Here is a 15,638-nt window from a genome sequence, read left to right on the forward strand (position 1 = left end):
TGGTATGGTGGCATATTTCTGCCATCGTGTTATTTTAGGTCGCGTTACGGTAACACGACTTGTCGAGATAATTATGTCGACAAGTCGTGTTACTAACACGGCAAGTCGTGTTATTATGACGACCTGTCGCGATAATTTATCAAGTTAGGTTATCGCGGATCTCGACCTAAAATGTGATTTTGCCCAGGTATGCCATCTACTTACGTTATAAATAGACACCCAGCCGGAACGTCTCGGGCTTTACACGCGTATACATAATGCGAAATACATACATATATGAAATGATGAAAGACACATCAAAAACAACAAAGACACACACAAAAAAAAAACAAAAAAAAACAACATTTGATTATACACAAATAACAACTTTTTCGTAAAGTTATTTAGAAAAAATAACTAATCTCTCATTACAATGATAATTTGAGATATAATCCTGCATGTACCATTGGATGAGAGTTATGACTATGAAGCGTCCATAAGGGCATTACTCAGGAGCGTGTATATGGTTATATATTTTACAAATTATGTTATATAGTAACACTGTAAAATAAGTACTTCCATTTAAAATCATATCTTGAGTGACAACCATGTTCATTATTAAACTGTACATCTTGTATAAATGTTTGCCTTTCATCAGTATATAATGGGCATTCAAAGAAGAAATGGGAGAAATTTTCTATTTGACATCCACAGATACAATAAGGAAAATTATAGTTAAGTTGGTTGGCACCATTTCTTAACTGACACAATAAAATATTCATTTTATCTATTACCACCATATCCAAAAATAGAGGTACATTTATTTTCTTCTCTGTTTATTATACTAATATTGTGTAACTCTTTTTTAGTTCACCTGAGTAAACTTAGGTGACCATTTCTCATCTGTTTTAATCCGCCGTCATTTGTCTTTCGTCGTCCATCGTCCATCATGTATCAACTGTTTATGTTAATTATAAGATTCTCACCCCAGGGGCTCTGAGGGGTTTGGCTAAAAGGGGTCAAATGGGCTAAAATTTTAAAAATCTTATTCTCAAGATCCAGATATGCTGTAAACCAATACTCTTCATAGATGGAAGGGTCTTCGGGTGCTTTATCAAAATTGTGAATTTCATGACCCCCCAGACTCCACGTTTGCCCCAGGGGAGGGGCAGAGTTTATATAGAAAAATGATACTTTTGGGTATATTTAGTTAATTTTCTAACGGAAATCATTCAAACTTGAATGGCATTATAACCATGGCATAAGAGTTTCATACTTGTAGCTCCAACGAGCTCCATTGTAGTGCTTTCCGTTCATCTTTCTGTAAGATAATAAAGAACTACATTTATTTCAATGTAATACGAACTATTAGCTGTGTGGAATTTTCACATTTCAAGTATCGTGAAATAGTAACAGTCCTAAGTAACCATTTGTATCGACGGGTCGTGCACAGGGCGCCTGAGTACAAATCTTGCGCTCTACCAATTGGATCCGAGCGGCAGAATGGTGGCTATCGCAGTTGAATGTCATTTTTGTATGAACGTAATTTTCAGTATGGTGTGAAATAAAAAAAATTAGGTTTTAGGACAATTCAGAGACAAAACAAAGCACATGGTTTTGGCACATTTCCAATCCACGGTCCATATACATTGTATACATGTAATAAAATCGGAAATTATTTTCTTCAATCTTCAGATGCTTTGTACATACAACAATGGTTTTGGTAATAAGATATGACTTCCTGAATAACAGCTTGGCTGTGTATTATGACGTCATACACATTTTTATGGTAATCTGTTCAATTATGGCCAGTACACGATATAACCAAAACCAATTGGAAACGTGTATAATTATCTCCAAAACCAATATTAAAGTTCTCATGCTTTACTGATCAAAAGTGTTTCCAATTTCCAATTTTATAATTTTCTATGTATACATGTATATATCGGATGTTCGATAAAGACTTAGAGTATTACCGCTTTAGCCCAAACCATTTGTAACTGTCACAGGGGTTTGGCAAGGACTTTTGTCTATATAGAAATATAGGAAGAGGTACAAAAGTCTAGGGATCAAATATTTCATAGATAAACACATCTTAATGACTTTGGTTCGTGCATATCCCGTTTAATAGCGGTAGGGACTTAGCTCATATAGCACTTGGAGATTAAGTTATTAGTTTGAATGAATAATTACAGGTCTACATTATGGTTTGAATATTACAGGATTAAAAAAAACACACACACACATTTTAAGTTCATTACATTTGTACTTTAGGTCAGAGCAACTGTTCCCTGTCAGCCATGCGTAACAATATCAGTGTAAAGCCCGAGACGTTTCGAAACGTTAAGTAGATGGCATATCTGGGCAAAAGCACATGTTAGGTCGAGATCCGCGATAACCTAACTTGACCGGTCGTGATAAATTATCGCGACAGGTCGCCATAATAACACGACTTGCCGTGTTAATAACACGACTTGTCGACATAATTATCTCGACAAGTCGTGTTACCGTAACGCGACCTAAAATAACACGATGGCAGAAATATGCCACCATACGTTGGTGCTAACGGAAGCGTGTTACTGCCATGTGAGTTTTATTTCTATCTCGATGTAATGACACGAAATTTGAGAGCTTAAGTCGAAATACGTGTACATGAAAAACAAGTCAATTTTTCGTCTTAGAAATTGTGACATAAATCCCTAAACATTTTCCAAATAGTTCCTTCGTTGCCAATATCTAGCGTCCTGTGTGCGAATTCGAATTCCGTTAGGGCCAAAAATAACTTTTAATTAGAAAAATTATTTTTGGCCCTAATGTGAGCTGGCAAGCTATTCCAGTACTCGGATTCACTCCGCAATTGATATCTTCATGACACTTTCAAGGCTGATCCTATTATTAAAGTCATTTCATTCCTCTGGTTGCTTACATCAGTCAATAAAACAAAACATGTCTACCAAGGACACCTAATTAAAAGGACAGTTATTTTACCTTTGTATTATAAAGCAAATTGTAACAAACAGGTTTGATCTTAATATGTCCTTTATATAGAGGTGTCCTTTACACTTGATTGACTTCATACAAAAGACTCAAAATTTATTAAAACCAGTTATCCATTTATCAAACCGCATGAACAGATTCACTATTGCTTCCTGCATGTGTATTGTTTTACTAACAGGGGTTATTCATTAGTAGACAGATCCTTTATTCTTGTTTGTATCTTATTTGTCTAAGACGCGCTTCCTCAAAGGCTTCCTCTATGCAGAGCAGGTTGAACCCATTTGGATCTATATTGTCGATACCGACTCCTCCACCAATATTGTATGGGACATCTGTGAAGCCATGGACGAAGATCGTGTGGTCAAAACCGCTGTCCACCAAAGCCGGTCCACCAAAGCCGGTGTCCATCAAAGCTGCCTCTAAAGACCAGTAAGTTTTTAGGATGTGACTTCCTGGACCTCCCTCGAGAGAACTGGGGCCGGCTGTTGAAAGTTTGATTAAAACTTAATCGAGGATTAAAGCTTCATTAAACCATCATAAACTTGTTGACGTCATTTCCGGAACATGTGACCTTGCACAAACGTTCATTAACTTTAAACGAGGATTAAAGTTTGATTAACTTTCCGATTTTTAATGAAGGTTAAGGGCTCTATTAAACCAAAATTAAATTTCTAAACTGCATAGTTAGACTCCACGATGGCGATGAACCTGTTTGATATTCTGGGAGAGGAAGGGAACCCGTGACGTCACTACGACTGGTCGCCATCGTTAGCTGACCTTAATTATGACCATCTTAGAGCGAGGTATAGATTTGGCAGAGTTTGTATCGAATTAAATATTGTCATATTAAGAAATTGCCTTCATTATCCTACAAAAAGAAGCAACGCGTTATCTGTGGAGATGCAGGTATTTGTAAAACGCAACTCTGAATCGGTACCCGATCTCAAGGGGCTTTTGGTTTGGTTTGTTTTTCGTCCTATTAACAGCCAGTGTCATCTAAGGACGTGCCAGGTTTTGGAGGTGGAGAAAAGCCGGAGTCCCCGGAGAACACCACCGGCCTACGGTCAGTACCTGGCAACTGCCCCACGTAGGTTTCGAACTCGCAACCCAGAGGTGGAGGGCTAGTGATAAAGTGTCGGGACACCTTAACCACTAGGCCACAGCGGCCCCCATCTTAAGGGGCACATATGGGGTTATTTAATTAGCAAAAACTGTCTAATATAGAAGTGTAATGAAAATAGATAACACATACCGATCAGGCATCGTTGTGTATTGTTTACATGTGTTCATCCGGGTCATGAGCTATTCTCGTGCATTCTCCCGCACGCTTGATTATGTAATTCTACCCTTACATGTAAAACACTTGAATGACTCGGATGGTCTATATCGGAGGGTATAAAAGCCGGCTCTGACAGAAAACGATAGGACATAATGTGTATTGTACAGCTTCGCACCTCGTCAGGTGCACTTAAGTGAATGATCTGTACAAAAGCATTATAAACACTCACACCAAACAAAAATACAACAGGCATACACCACGATAGGACATAATGTGTATTGTACAGCTTCTCACCTCGTCAGGTGCACTTAACTGAATGATCTGTACAAAAGCATTATAAACACTCACACCAAACAAAAATACAACAGGCATACACCACGATAGGACTTAATGTGTATTGTACAGCTTCTCACCTCGTCAGGTGCACTTAAGTGAATGATCTGTACAAAAGCATTATAAACACTCACACCAATCAAAAATACAACACGCATACACCACGATAGGACATAATGTGTATTGTACAGCTTCGCACCTCGTCAGGTGCACTTAGTAGTGAATGATCCGTACAAAAGCATTATATATTCCCCAAACCACACAAAAAACCCATCGCAACATATGAACATCTTTACCATTCATACACAAAATAGGTAACACAATTTGACATCAGATATCCACCTACTCTGCAGTTGTGTCTGCCCCGGAGTGGTCCGGGTTGTAGACCCCCTGTGACGAGGAACGTGGTATCTACCTTCTAAAACATGTACTTAAATACACCAACACAAACCCCGATATAGAGGTGGGGACCTCCCATGCCAATACCATCTGGCAACTCCCCTTTCTAAACCCCCCTTCCTCCCCTCCTATCTTTTCCTCTTACTTTTACTAATCGCTATCAAACTGTGCTTTATGTACATAGCACTGCTCCAGTAGGGTAGGCTTGTAGATGATTATACACAGTAACCAACAGTCTCCCGAAAAACAGTCTTTGTATAATAACTCGCATTATCACATAATCCAAATTTCCTATGCTTACCCAAGCCCAGCACTACCCCTCTATAATCACCCTATAACTACACTCTACATAACAAACTAGTCTGATCTATACCCTACCCCTTACCCATTCGAAAACACCATGGTTAGCAATACAAAATGGTGTCTAGAATTCCTACTATCAATAACAAAACTATATCCTACTAACAAACTACACCAAATTTTTCAAACCAATCTATACTCTATCTCACGCTATCTTCTACACTTCTTGTCCTTCGGAAGGGACGTTAATCCGGGGTCCGGTGTACGGTGAGTCACGCCGTGCACGTTAAAGATCCTCTGCTGGTTTTCGAACAAGAGTAGGCTAATTGCTAGCCGCCACAGAGTATAGGTTCATATAGGTCTAGATTAGGATAACGTAGGGCATTAAGGCAATTCAGTGACAGGTCAAAATTTTTTTTTTTTTTTTTTTTTTTAATTTAGACATAGAGGTAATCATCTGTCCCTCTCATATTAGATCATTTGGCGATGACGAAATGCGAAATTGCTCCCTATTTAGTGCCCCGACCAACCCCTTTCCCCTTAGTGTCCTAGGCTCGGTTATAACCGGAACAAGGACGTTAAGCCCCATCAATCAATCAATCAACACAACACTCTGATTTCGGCATCCAAACTGTGCAGACAGAAGCGGAGAGACCCTAAGAAAGGTAGATAGTTATGGAAAGATAGATGTGACCACGGTCTTCTCCTTGATCCATCAACTAGTCATTTTAACACAGAGTGTTTGGCAGAGGCTGATAGGTTAGCGACTACAAAGTAGTTGGCGACTACAACTTACAAGCAGGTAGTCGACGGGCATGTCAGCGACCATACTATAAGTAGTGTTGGTGGTCAGCAGCAAACACTAGGGGTAAGGTGGCCGATGATAATAAATAGGAACAATCAGAGAGTCATATCATGTTCGATTAAACATATTGCTAGTCACTGACTCCCCGTATAGTCAGCGGTCACACACAGACCGGCGACCAGTAACTAGCCGTTGTGAGTGGTACGGGCCGAGTCATAGTCAAGTACTAGTTTTAGATGTAAGCAAACAGTGCTAATATAGTATAAAGATTAGGTGTCAGCGGTCAGACAGACCACTGTATATATATAGCTTGTATTTTTGTTGTTGTATGTTCTCGTAAAATGTTAAAGGCTACCAAATAGTAGTAATATTTGTATATATTTGCATCTGTAGACTAGTCACTACCCAGGATCTATTAGAGGTAGTGACGAACCCATTTGTAAGCGTCACAGAAGGCGAATTCATATTTTGTGGCATATATAACAGTGTTCTATTCTTGGTGGTGTTTAATTTCCGTTTCTGTTATATTCGTAATGTTTATACAGTAGCATAGCATATAATCATTTCGAGTCGCCCCTATCATTGACATTGTGATCGCTGTCAGCAGGGGTTATGTCCCTTCAACTACAGTTTAGAGATATATTCCTGAGGCTTGATGTTCGAACGTTCATTAAAAGATAATGATGAATTAAACCCTCATTAAACCTTTATTCAATGTCATGACGTCACTGGAAAAATTATGACGTTGCACAAACGTTCATTAAAACTAATGAATGATTAGCAGCTCATTAAAGTTTAATTAAATCACCGATATTTAAAGATAGTTGGGGGCATCATTAAACCATCATTGCTGAAATTGGCGATGCATATCATGTTTGATGTACTTAGAAGACAGCGCAGTCAGCTATCCTATCGTGATGTTTCCGTGTCAGATGATTATACTGAAAAAACAAGTCCGAGCGAGATACTGTCGGGAAAAGATCGTTTTTACAGTAGATTTAGTAAGAGATTAACTGGAGATACCTATAAATAGGAGTAAAATGTAGGTAATACCACTAAAGTGGCAAATCTGCTTTACTTATATAGTCAGTCAGGGAATATATGTGTGTTTCCTTTCATCACTTTTATGTACTGGAAATGATGTGGCATTGGTGCAGATCTATGTAAGAGACACGAATATAAATTATCATCGGTACTTCAGTATTCTTTAGGACAATAAGATCTTACAGTCGAAAATAAAATGGAATTTAATACACACTAAAGACTGTGCTAGTTCTATATAAAATATTAGTTATCTATTTCAGTGTATAGTGATTATAAAATGGTTTTAGTATTCTGGGTCAATTAGCTCTTATATCACCGTACCTATTTTCTCGAGTGTTGATAGCCCTGCGCTTTTATGCGACGGGAACATTCCAACAGGTTGTTGGCGATACCATCCTGACTGATAAATCTACTGTATCATGGGTGATACCCAAAGTGTCGGAAGTTTTGTCTTCACTGATATCACAATTTATCAAATGGCCGGTCAACAGACAAGACAAATTGAAAATACAACAGGGTTTTATCAGCATGGTGGATTCCCAGGCGTTGTAGGAAGTATCGATGGTACACACATGAGGATACAAGCACCAACAAAGGATGAACCTAATTTGGTCAACCGTTAAGAATACCACTCGATCAACGTACAGGCTGAATGTGATCACGAAGGTATCTATAACAAATATGAATTTACCAATAACTGTACGAAAAACGGTAAAATTTCATACAATCGACCCGGGATTTACCGATGAGTTTGTTAAAATGATGTTTGAAATAAAAAAAAACCCACCTAAAACAACACTTATAACAACACCAAAACCAACACTTAAAACAATGTTAAAACAACACTTAAAACAACACCTAAAACAACACTTAAAACAACATGTAAAACAACAGGTAAAACTATACCTAAAACAACATGCAAAACAACACCTAAAACAACACTTAAAACAACACATAAAACAACACTTAAAACTACACCTAAAACAACACTTAAAACAACACCGAAATCAACGTGAAACAACACCTAAAACAACACTTAAAAAACCCACCGAAACCAACACTTAAAACAACACCGAAAACAACACTTAAAACAACACCTAAAACAACACATAAAACAATACTTAAAACAACATCTAAAACTCCACCTAAAATAACACCTAAAACAAGACCTAAAACAACATGTAAAACAACACATAAACCAACACTTAAAACAACACCTACAACAACAGGTAAAAAAACACATAAAACAACACCTAAAACAACATGTCAAACAACACCTAAACCAACATCTAAAACAAAACATCAAACAACACCTAAAACAACACTTAAAACAACATCTAAAACAACACTTAAAACAACACCTAAAACAACACTTAAAACAACACCTAAAACAACACTTAAAACAACACTTAAAACAACACCGAAAACAACACTTAAAACAACACCTACAACAACATGTAAAACAACACCTAAAACAACATGTAAAACAACACCTAAAACAACATAAAACAACTAAAACAACACCTAAATCACCACTTAAAACAACACATAAAACAACACTTAAAACAACACCTAAAACAACATGTAAAACAACACCGAAAACAACACTTAAAACAACACCTACAATAACATGTAAAACAACACCTAAAACAACACATAAAACAACATGTAAAACAACATGTAAAACAACACCTTAACCAACACTTAAAACAACATCTAAATCAAAGTACTGTAAGTACTGTAAACGAGCATTATTGTTTAATGCAAAATCAGTAATCTAAGTTTAAAGTTGATAAATTTACTGATATTTGTTTAGGAATTAATTGCAAATAATTTGAAATGTACACATGCATATTTCTGTAAGGTCCTAATTGAAATTGGAAGTTTGTTAAACTATCTTGGATGGATGAAAATAAAATATGTCTTCTTTCTTTCGGGAAGGCATCATCAGTTATAATACAGCCAGAACTCTGTGACCTTATTGATGCCAACTTCTAATACGCACTAAATTTAGGCTAGTTCCATCGTTAGTTTGGCATATTTCAACTTAATATGATGAAACACACATAAAAAATTACTGAAAACCAAAACCAGAGCTGCTAATCAAGGCCCGGATTAGGAATGTATCCTATTGAAACTGTACTCAAGCATGTATGGTACTTCAAAACAAAAAAATGAGTCCTTTTGTTCAGGAATCATTTGATGTTAATAAATCATTATATGAGAAGATTTACTTCTGGTATAATTACAGTATTGTAAACAATGTGATAAAGACTATCTTCATCGAATAATTCAGCAAACAGGTAAAGAAAACTTCAAGCTTTATTTTCAATTTCAAACCTGATCACAAAGATTACAGTCCATTCGATGGGACGACACATTCCCTATTTATTGTCCTTCCAATGTTGATCATCCAACCATACTGAACCACACAGTTCAGCAATGTAATTGCACAAATCACACCTTTATGTGGAGAGAACATTTTTGGGGGTGTTATAAGATTCCATATAATATAACTGTATGCAAATTTGTGAAGCATTCCATATCTATATCTATATATATATACCGTACGTGTATATATTTACACATATCAAAATTTGAATGACACAGGAGATTTGCAAGTTTAAGTTCACCATCAGTCATGGGAGGTTTATGTAAAATGTTTTATTTACGGGGGTAATTAGTAATTTTGAGAATATATTTATGAAGCTCTATTCTTTACTTTCTACCAGTGCTTAGAGAATGGACACAATTATATGTTCTCCAATGTCAAAATTAATCATATGTAAAATATTAAGGGTTTATTTGACCGAGAAGTATTTAAAATTTTTGTAATCATTCGCCATTCGAGGCCTGATTGCCGCCATAGTTGAATTATCAAAATGGACCTGAAATCAACATTTTTAAAAGAGAATGATCTATGACTTGAATTTTTTTCATAAAAATAATTCAATACATCGTTTATTCACTTCATTCAGATCTTCAGACACCACATAATTTGTGAAGTCATATATAGAAATATATGAACCATTTTGTTATTGATTTATAGTTCACACAAGTAAGTACTAGATGTAAGCAGTAAGTATATGTACCGCTTTCTACTGGCATGACTTTGAGTACAGTAGATTACACTCGCTTTGTGGATATTGACAGGATAACATATATTTACATACTAATTCAATTTTAGAATTGTAACAGAAACCTTGTAACAGCATGGCACAAATAGTCATCTGAACATTTGTTGTATATTGAAAAAATATTCAAGGTAAATATTAACTCATTTGCTTGACTTCAATTTTCAGTTTATCAATTCATTGATTACTCCGTGTTTGAAGTATGGTGTAGTGATAGTTTCAAGTCTTGATCATGACTTGATGAAAATTCTAAATTGAAAATTATTAAAATGAATTTGTTTGAAAAATAACACAAATTCCACAGCAATATCATATAGAGAATCAATCACAATATATCAGAAGTTATAAAACTGCAAATAACAATAATCGGTTGAATATCAAATTAAGTGAATATCACAAGTATTTTTGCATTTGTTTTTAGATAATCCAGATTTCCGTTTTCCGGCATTAAGAAATTTATGTAGACGTAGTGCATAGTAAACGTAGCCATGTAACAGCTGATTTTAATCAGATTGACTTAACATGAATTTAACACCGTCTCAGTAGTTCGTCACAATCGAAAATTTGGTCGTGAATTCCGTATTTTGCAAATTATTTCAAAATACTTCCAGGTAAATGAAAAAAAAATTCATATGGTCTCTATACACACACGAAAGATTACTATATTGTGTCCATTCTCTCGTAAAAATATCGATTTTGGGTCCACTATCGGCCATTTCGGTAATTCAACTCTAACGACAATCGGGCCGCGATTCGCAAATGAAAAATTAATTTAAAATTCGGTCAAATAAACCGCTAATATTTTACATATGATACAATAAGGCATTGAAGAACATATATTTGGGTCAATTCTCTGAAAATAATGCCAATTTATATTATAATTAAGCCCCATTTTCTTCGTTTCGGTATTTCCAAGTCCGCTTCACCTGTGGTCCGTTTCCGTAAATATTCTCGTCTTTGCCGAAATAAAAACAAGCTATATAATTGTTCATTTTAAACATGACAACAACTGCCAACCACACGTATCCAAAAATGTTACTGTTGATATCACCTGAATATTGCCGTAGTTATCTGTCACTTCGATTGTAAACCCATTGCCAAAGTCATGGAAGAATCGACCAATCAAATTGATTTAACTTTTGATTTCCGTAATCTTGCAGTTACCTCCCTTACAACAGTAAATACGTTCCAAGTATCGCCTACAACAAGCAATCCCGTGCACATAACAACAAGATATTATCATTTGCATTTGATTTATTGGTCATTTTCGTCAAAGGAAAATGGTATATGGAAATCGATGACAACGTTAACGCTATGAGTAGTCACCCTGACCACAAATGCTACCTAATTGTAAGCCTATATAAATATGTACAGTTCTTTCTCGCAAACACGTAGAGTATGATACAATGTATCGTCTCGTATGCCGTTATTGATATATTTCTTTCTCTAAATTATAGAAATGCACACCTAGTTGATAATGATGTAACATTCTAGAATATATATATTACACATTTAAGTAATTCGCGGACATATTTGCAGACCTATGCTATAATGTCAGCCGTTTTGGAATGAACACGGAAGAGCAAAACTTTTTTAAACATCCGGAGACGAATGCGCCTGCGCAATAGTTGTTTACATATATATATTGACCTGGAGTTATTCGCAAAGTTCAGGTTCATTTAGTCTTCACATTTCGCTAGCGTTATGCATTTCCCAAATCGTATGCATCTTGAAAACATCTACTGAATACATTTCAACATTTTCGGTAAAACTACTATATAAAACGAAGATGTTTTTGCAAGTAAATTATTTGAAGCGTAAGGCAATGGGGGCAGCCATATTTCATTGAAACAGACAGTAGATGGCGTATTGGTGAATGTGGTTACCAAATATGGTCATATTTCTCAGTCCAGTTCTTGATTGCAATAACCGAACATTAATGTTCGTTTAAAAAACACTTAAAACAGCACCTAAATCAACGCTTAAAACAACACCTAAAACTACACCTAAAACACCACCTAAAATTACAGCTAAAACTACACCTAAAGCAACACTTAAAACAACACCTAAAACAACATGTAAAACAACACTTAAAACAGCACCTAAAACAACACTTAAAACAACACCTAAAACAACATGTAAAACAACACATTCTCTTTCCCTCGATCGCCACGAACACCCCCCTTGACAACCAAAGACTTTGGTCTTTTGTGATTTTATTTTCATTTTCACTGGTGTTAGGCAAGGATCGCCAATGTCAGCTATACCAGGTTTTCTTCTGTCAAATGGACCTTTTCAGTAAGAAAATCAGAATTTGACCTGCATCTCATTATCATATAGGACTACATACATATTTATAAAGAGAAACGTAGATATGGCAGTCAAAGGCACTGGTCATTCTAGGGCGGGGCATAAATATCAGGATTTTAGTAAAACCAAACAAATGTTTCCCTTCACACGCCCGACGTTGACTATGTGGTTTTTGATACAATGATAATTATTTAAGTTACAAATGATAGTGCAATAACAATGTTCACAGTGCTGTTATTTGATAAGGAATCTGGTTTACCACTACAGTGTACTGTAAGATTGAAAGGTAAATCCGGCTAATCGCTCGCCTGGCTCATTTACAAAGACTTGAATACTCTTAGAGATGCTGCAGATCTTCAAACCTACGTTGATAGGTTGCTAGAGGGAATACTTTTTACTGAGCAGGAAGCAAAGAAGGCTTTGAAGGCTTCCAAAGTTCACCAAAAAGATTTTACCTCTTATATAGGACAGTCTCCAACGCTTCTGTCTGTTTGGTAAGGTCCTTTTGTAATAACAAAGAAATACGGCCCGGTCGTGTACGAGGTCAGTGAGCGCATGACCGTTTGAAACTTTTCTTATCTGATGTCCTTTTGTGATAACAAAGAAATACGGCCCGGTCGTGTACGAGGTCAGTGAGCGCATGACCGTTTGAAACTTTTCTTATCTGATGTCGTATCAGCCTGGTTACCAAGGTTAAACATTCTTTTGATGTTTCTGTTCTTCCTACAATTGTTGAGGACTACCATTGTCCCTCTGATCCACAGGAACCAGCGACTATTGAAAAGCCGATGTCTTACGAGGAGCAGCTCGATCAGTCATACCCGCCGTTGACTGAGGCGAACGAATCAAACCAGGATATGAAAACATTCATAGCAGCCCAGTACGGGTGGACAAGCAAAAACCTCTCGGTTTGGACGAAAGTATAAGAAGACACCTAATCGACTTGGTGTTTAGTTGGAGCTAGTTGTGTGTTATATACTGCTATGTACGTTTTCCGTTGTTCGTTGAGTTTTACCGCCATTAAACCTAAAGCTCTAAAGATCTTGTTATTTAACAAGACTACAGCGAGCCACCCAGCATAACACTATTGGGGAGAGTTGTTCAGATGTCCTGTCGGCAGTAAGGGCTAAGGGAAGGTCCCAGTCAGACTGATTTAATACGTTGATAACGCGTCTACACAGAGAGTTATATCGTATATTTCGGCCAATCCTCTTGTTTGGGGATGGTATGGATTTGAAAACAGGTGTTCAGTTAAAAAAAACTGCATCCATGGCGTCGTTGATTGTATTACAAAACTCGCCACCTTGATCAGTGATAATTATTTATGACACACCGTGCATGCAATCGAATCCACAGCATTCGGCTTGTCTTTGGTAGGCATCAATTTACTTTGTTAAATACTCTGTAGGTCTTTTATGTTGTAGTCAAACTAGAATCCCGTAGTCTCTATATCGAATTAACAGAAGTAACCATTCGGAAGTCAGTGTGACATATCTCTCCTGTTACCACGTCGCTCCAAACCTTAAGTTGTTTTACCTGTAAGACATGAGGTAATTCAGTTAATGGATCATTTCTGATGTTGATTAGTACATCAATGTAAAGATATCAAACGATTAAGTTACAATTTTTTCGAGAAATATCACTTTTTAAATAACCGATAATGATTCAATTGAAGGGAATATGACTGGTTCATTTTCCTTTAGTAAAAAAATAAACCACTTAAACTTATTAATTGTCCAATTTTGGACCCGGTCACTTTTTTCCATATCAGAAAATTTGCCAGGGACATTTTTTTCCATCGTAGAAAATATACCAAGGGCACTTTTCCACAGAAGAAAATATACCTGGGTCACCTTTTTCTGTATTAGAAAATATACCCAGGTCACTTTTCCACGGTAGAAAATATGTCACCTTTTTCTGTATTAGAAAACATACCCTTTATTTTTCTACTGAAGTTGACTAACTTTTGAACTTTTTACCCGATATATTAACGTATTTAAGAAATCATTCACGAGACACACACGTGTTACTTATCTGCAGTATAGACAGTCTACTTTTAAACTCCTTTCCCTTCACTAGAATGGCCAAATCGAAATCTATCTAATTTGTAATCAGAATTGCAGTACGAATGAGGATGTGCGTGTTAGATATTGGTCGTAGATTGAACAAAACCCAATTGATGTTTTAAAAAATCTCAGAAATATTCAATTTCTCTAAGATATCTTTAAATACACAAAACATAGTTCCGATAAGCTTGTCAAAAAGAACACCAAACACTCGGTTAACTCTGATAATTAATACTTATTTCAATTTCTTTTGTTAATAATGCTGATATTTAACATTCAAACGTTCCGGGTCAGGTCATAGTGACGTCACCCTATCGAGAACAAGAGCATGTTCAAAAAGCACGTGTAGCTTGTCTTTTCCCTAGGGTGAGATAAGAACTCACCCCGGTAAAACTGCGGATATCCCTGTCCAGGGTAAGAGAAAGATGTATTCTCTGCTACACCCAACCCCCCGGTGGCAATAACAAACAATCATTGATTGTCCACAACGCACTAACGATGCCATAATAATAAAATACATACGAGAGGGATATTGCCATGGAATGTGTTATTTCATTATATAGCTACACGTATTTACCGTTTTTTATTAAGTTTTTGGTCTCTTATGCGTGTTTGTGAATTTCACTTTCGAACCATTTACACGAAAACAGCCATTCGGGTTCCAACACGTGCATCGAAGGCAAAAATGATATCGCTAAAAATCTGTATGAAATCGGACTTTAAAAATAAGCACACACCAAGATTAACACGTTGGCACATTAAATACTGCAAACACATTGCAATCAATATATGTTTATAACTCATAATTACGTTTTTGTCGCTGTCATTCTTTCTACTTTCACTTCATGCCGCCATCATGCCGTTTATGTTATGAAAATATTAATGCGCACAGGAACCTCCGATATCAAATTTCGCATGTAAGTATATATTGTCTGCCATTAATTATTTTAATATGTTTTCTGTATTTCTATTTATCATAACTTTACGTTTAA

General features: G+C 36.3%; 1 protein-coding gene across 1 annotated transcript; it reads right to left on the minus strand.

The window, feature by feature from the left end:
* Positions 1–2,406: 2,406 nt before the first annotated feature.
* On the minus strand, positions 2,407–13,366 carry LOC117330986. Its single transcript, XM_033889582.1, has 2 exons — positions 13,036–13,366; positions 2,407–3,458 (listed from the first exon to the last, which is right to left on the minus strand). Exons 1-2 carry the CDS (start codon positions 13,220–13,222, stop codon positions 3,181–3,183), a joined length of 465 nt encoding a protein of 154 aa, XP_033745473.1. The 5' UTR covers positions 13,223–13,366; the 3' UTR covers positions 2,407–3,180.
* Positions 13,367–15,638: the final 2,272 nt, after the last annotated feature.

This window comes from Pecten maximus, chromosome 7 (genome assembly GCF_902652985.1).
Source record: "Pecten maximus chromosome 7, xPecMax1.1, whole genome shotgun sequence".
Classification (NCBI taxonomy): domain Eukaryota; kingdom Metazoa; phylum Mollusca; class Bivalvia; order Pectinida; family Pectinidae; genus Pecten; species Pecten maximus.

Coding starts and splice junctions, on each gene's coding strand:
- LOC117330986 (XM_033889582.1), bottom strand. CDS start 13,222: ATGCGCTCACTGACCTCGTACACGACCGGGCCGTATTTCTTTGTTATC. Junction 3,459..13,035: donor GAGACTGTCCTATATAAGAG/GTAAAATCTTTT, acceptor AACTTTCAACAG/CCGGCCCCAGTTCTCTCGAG.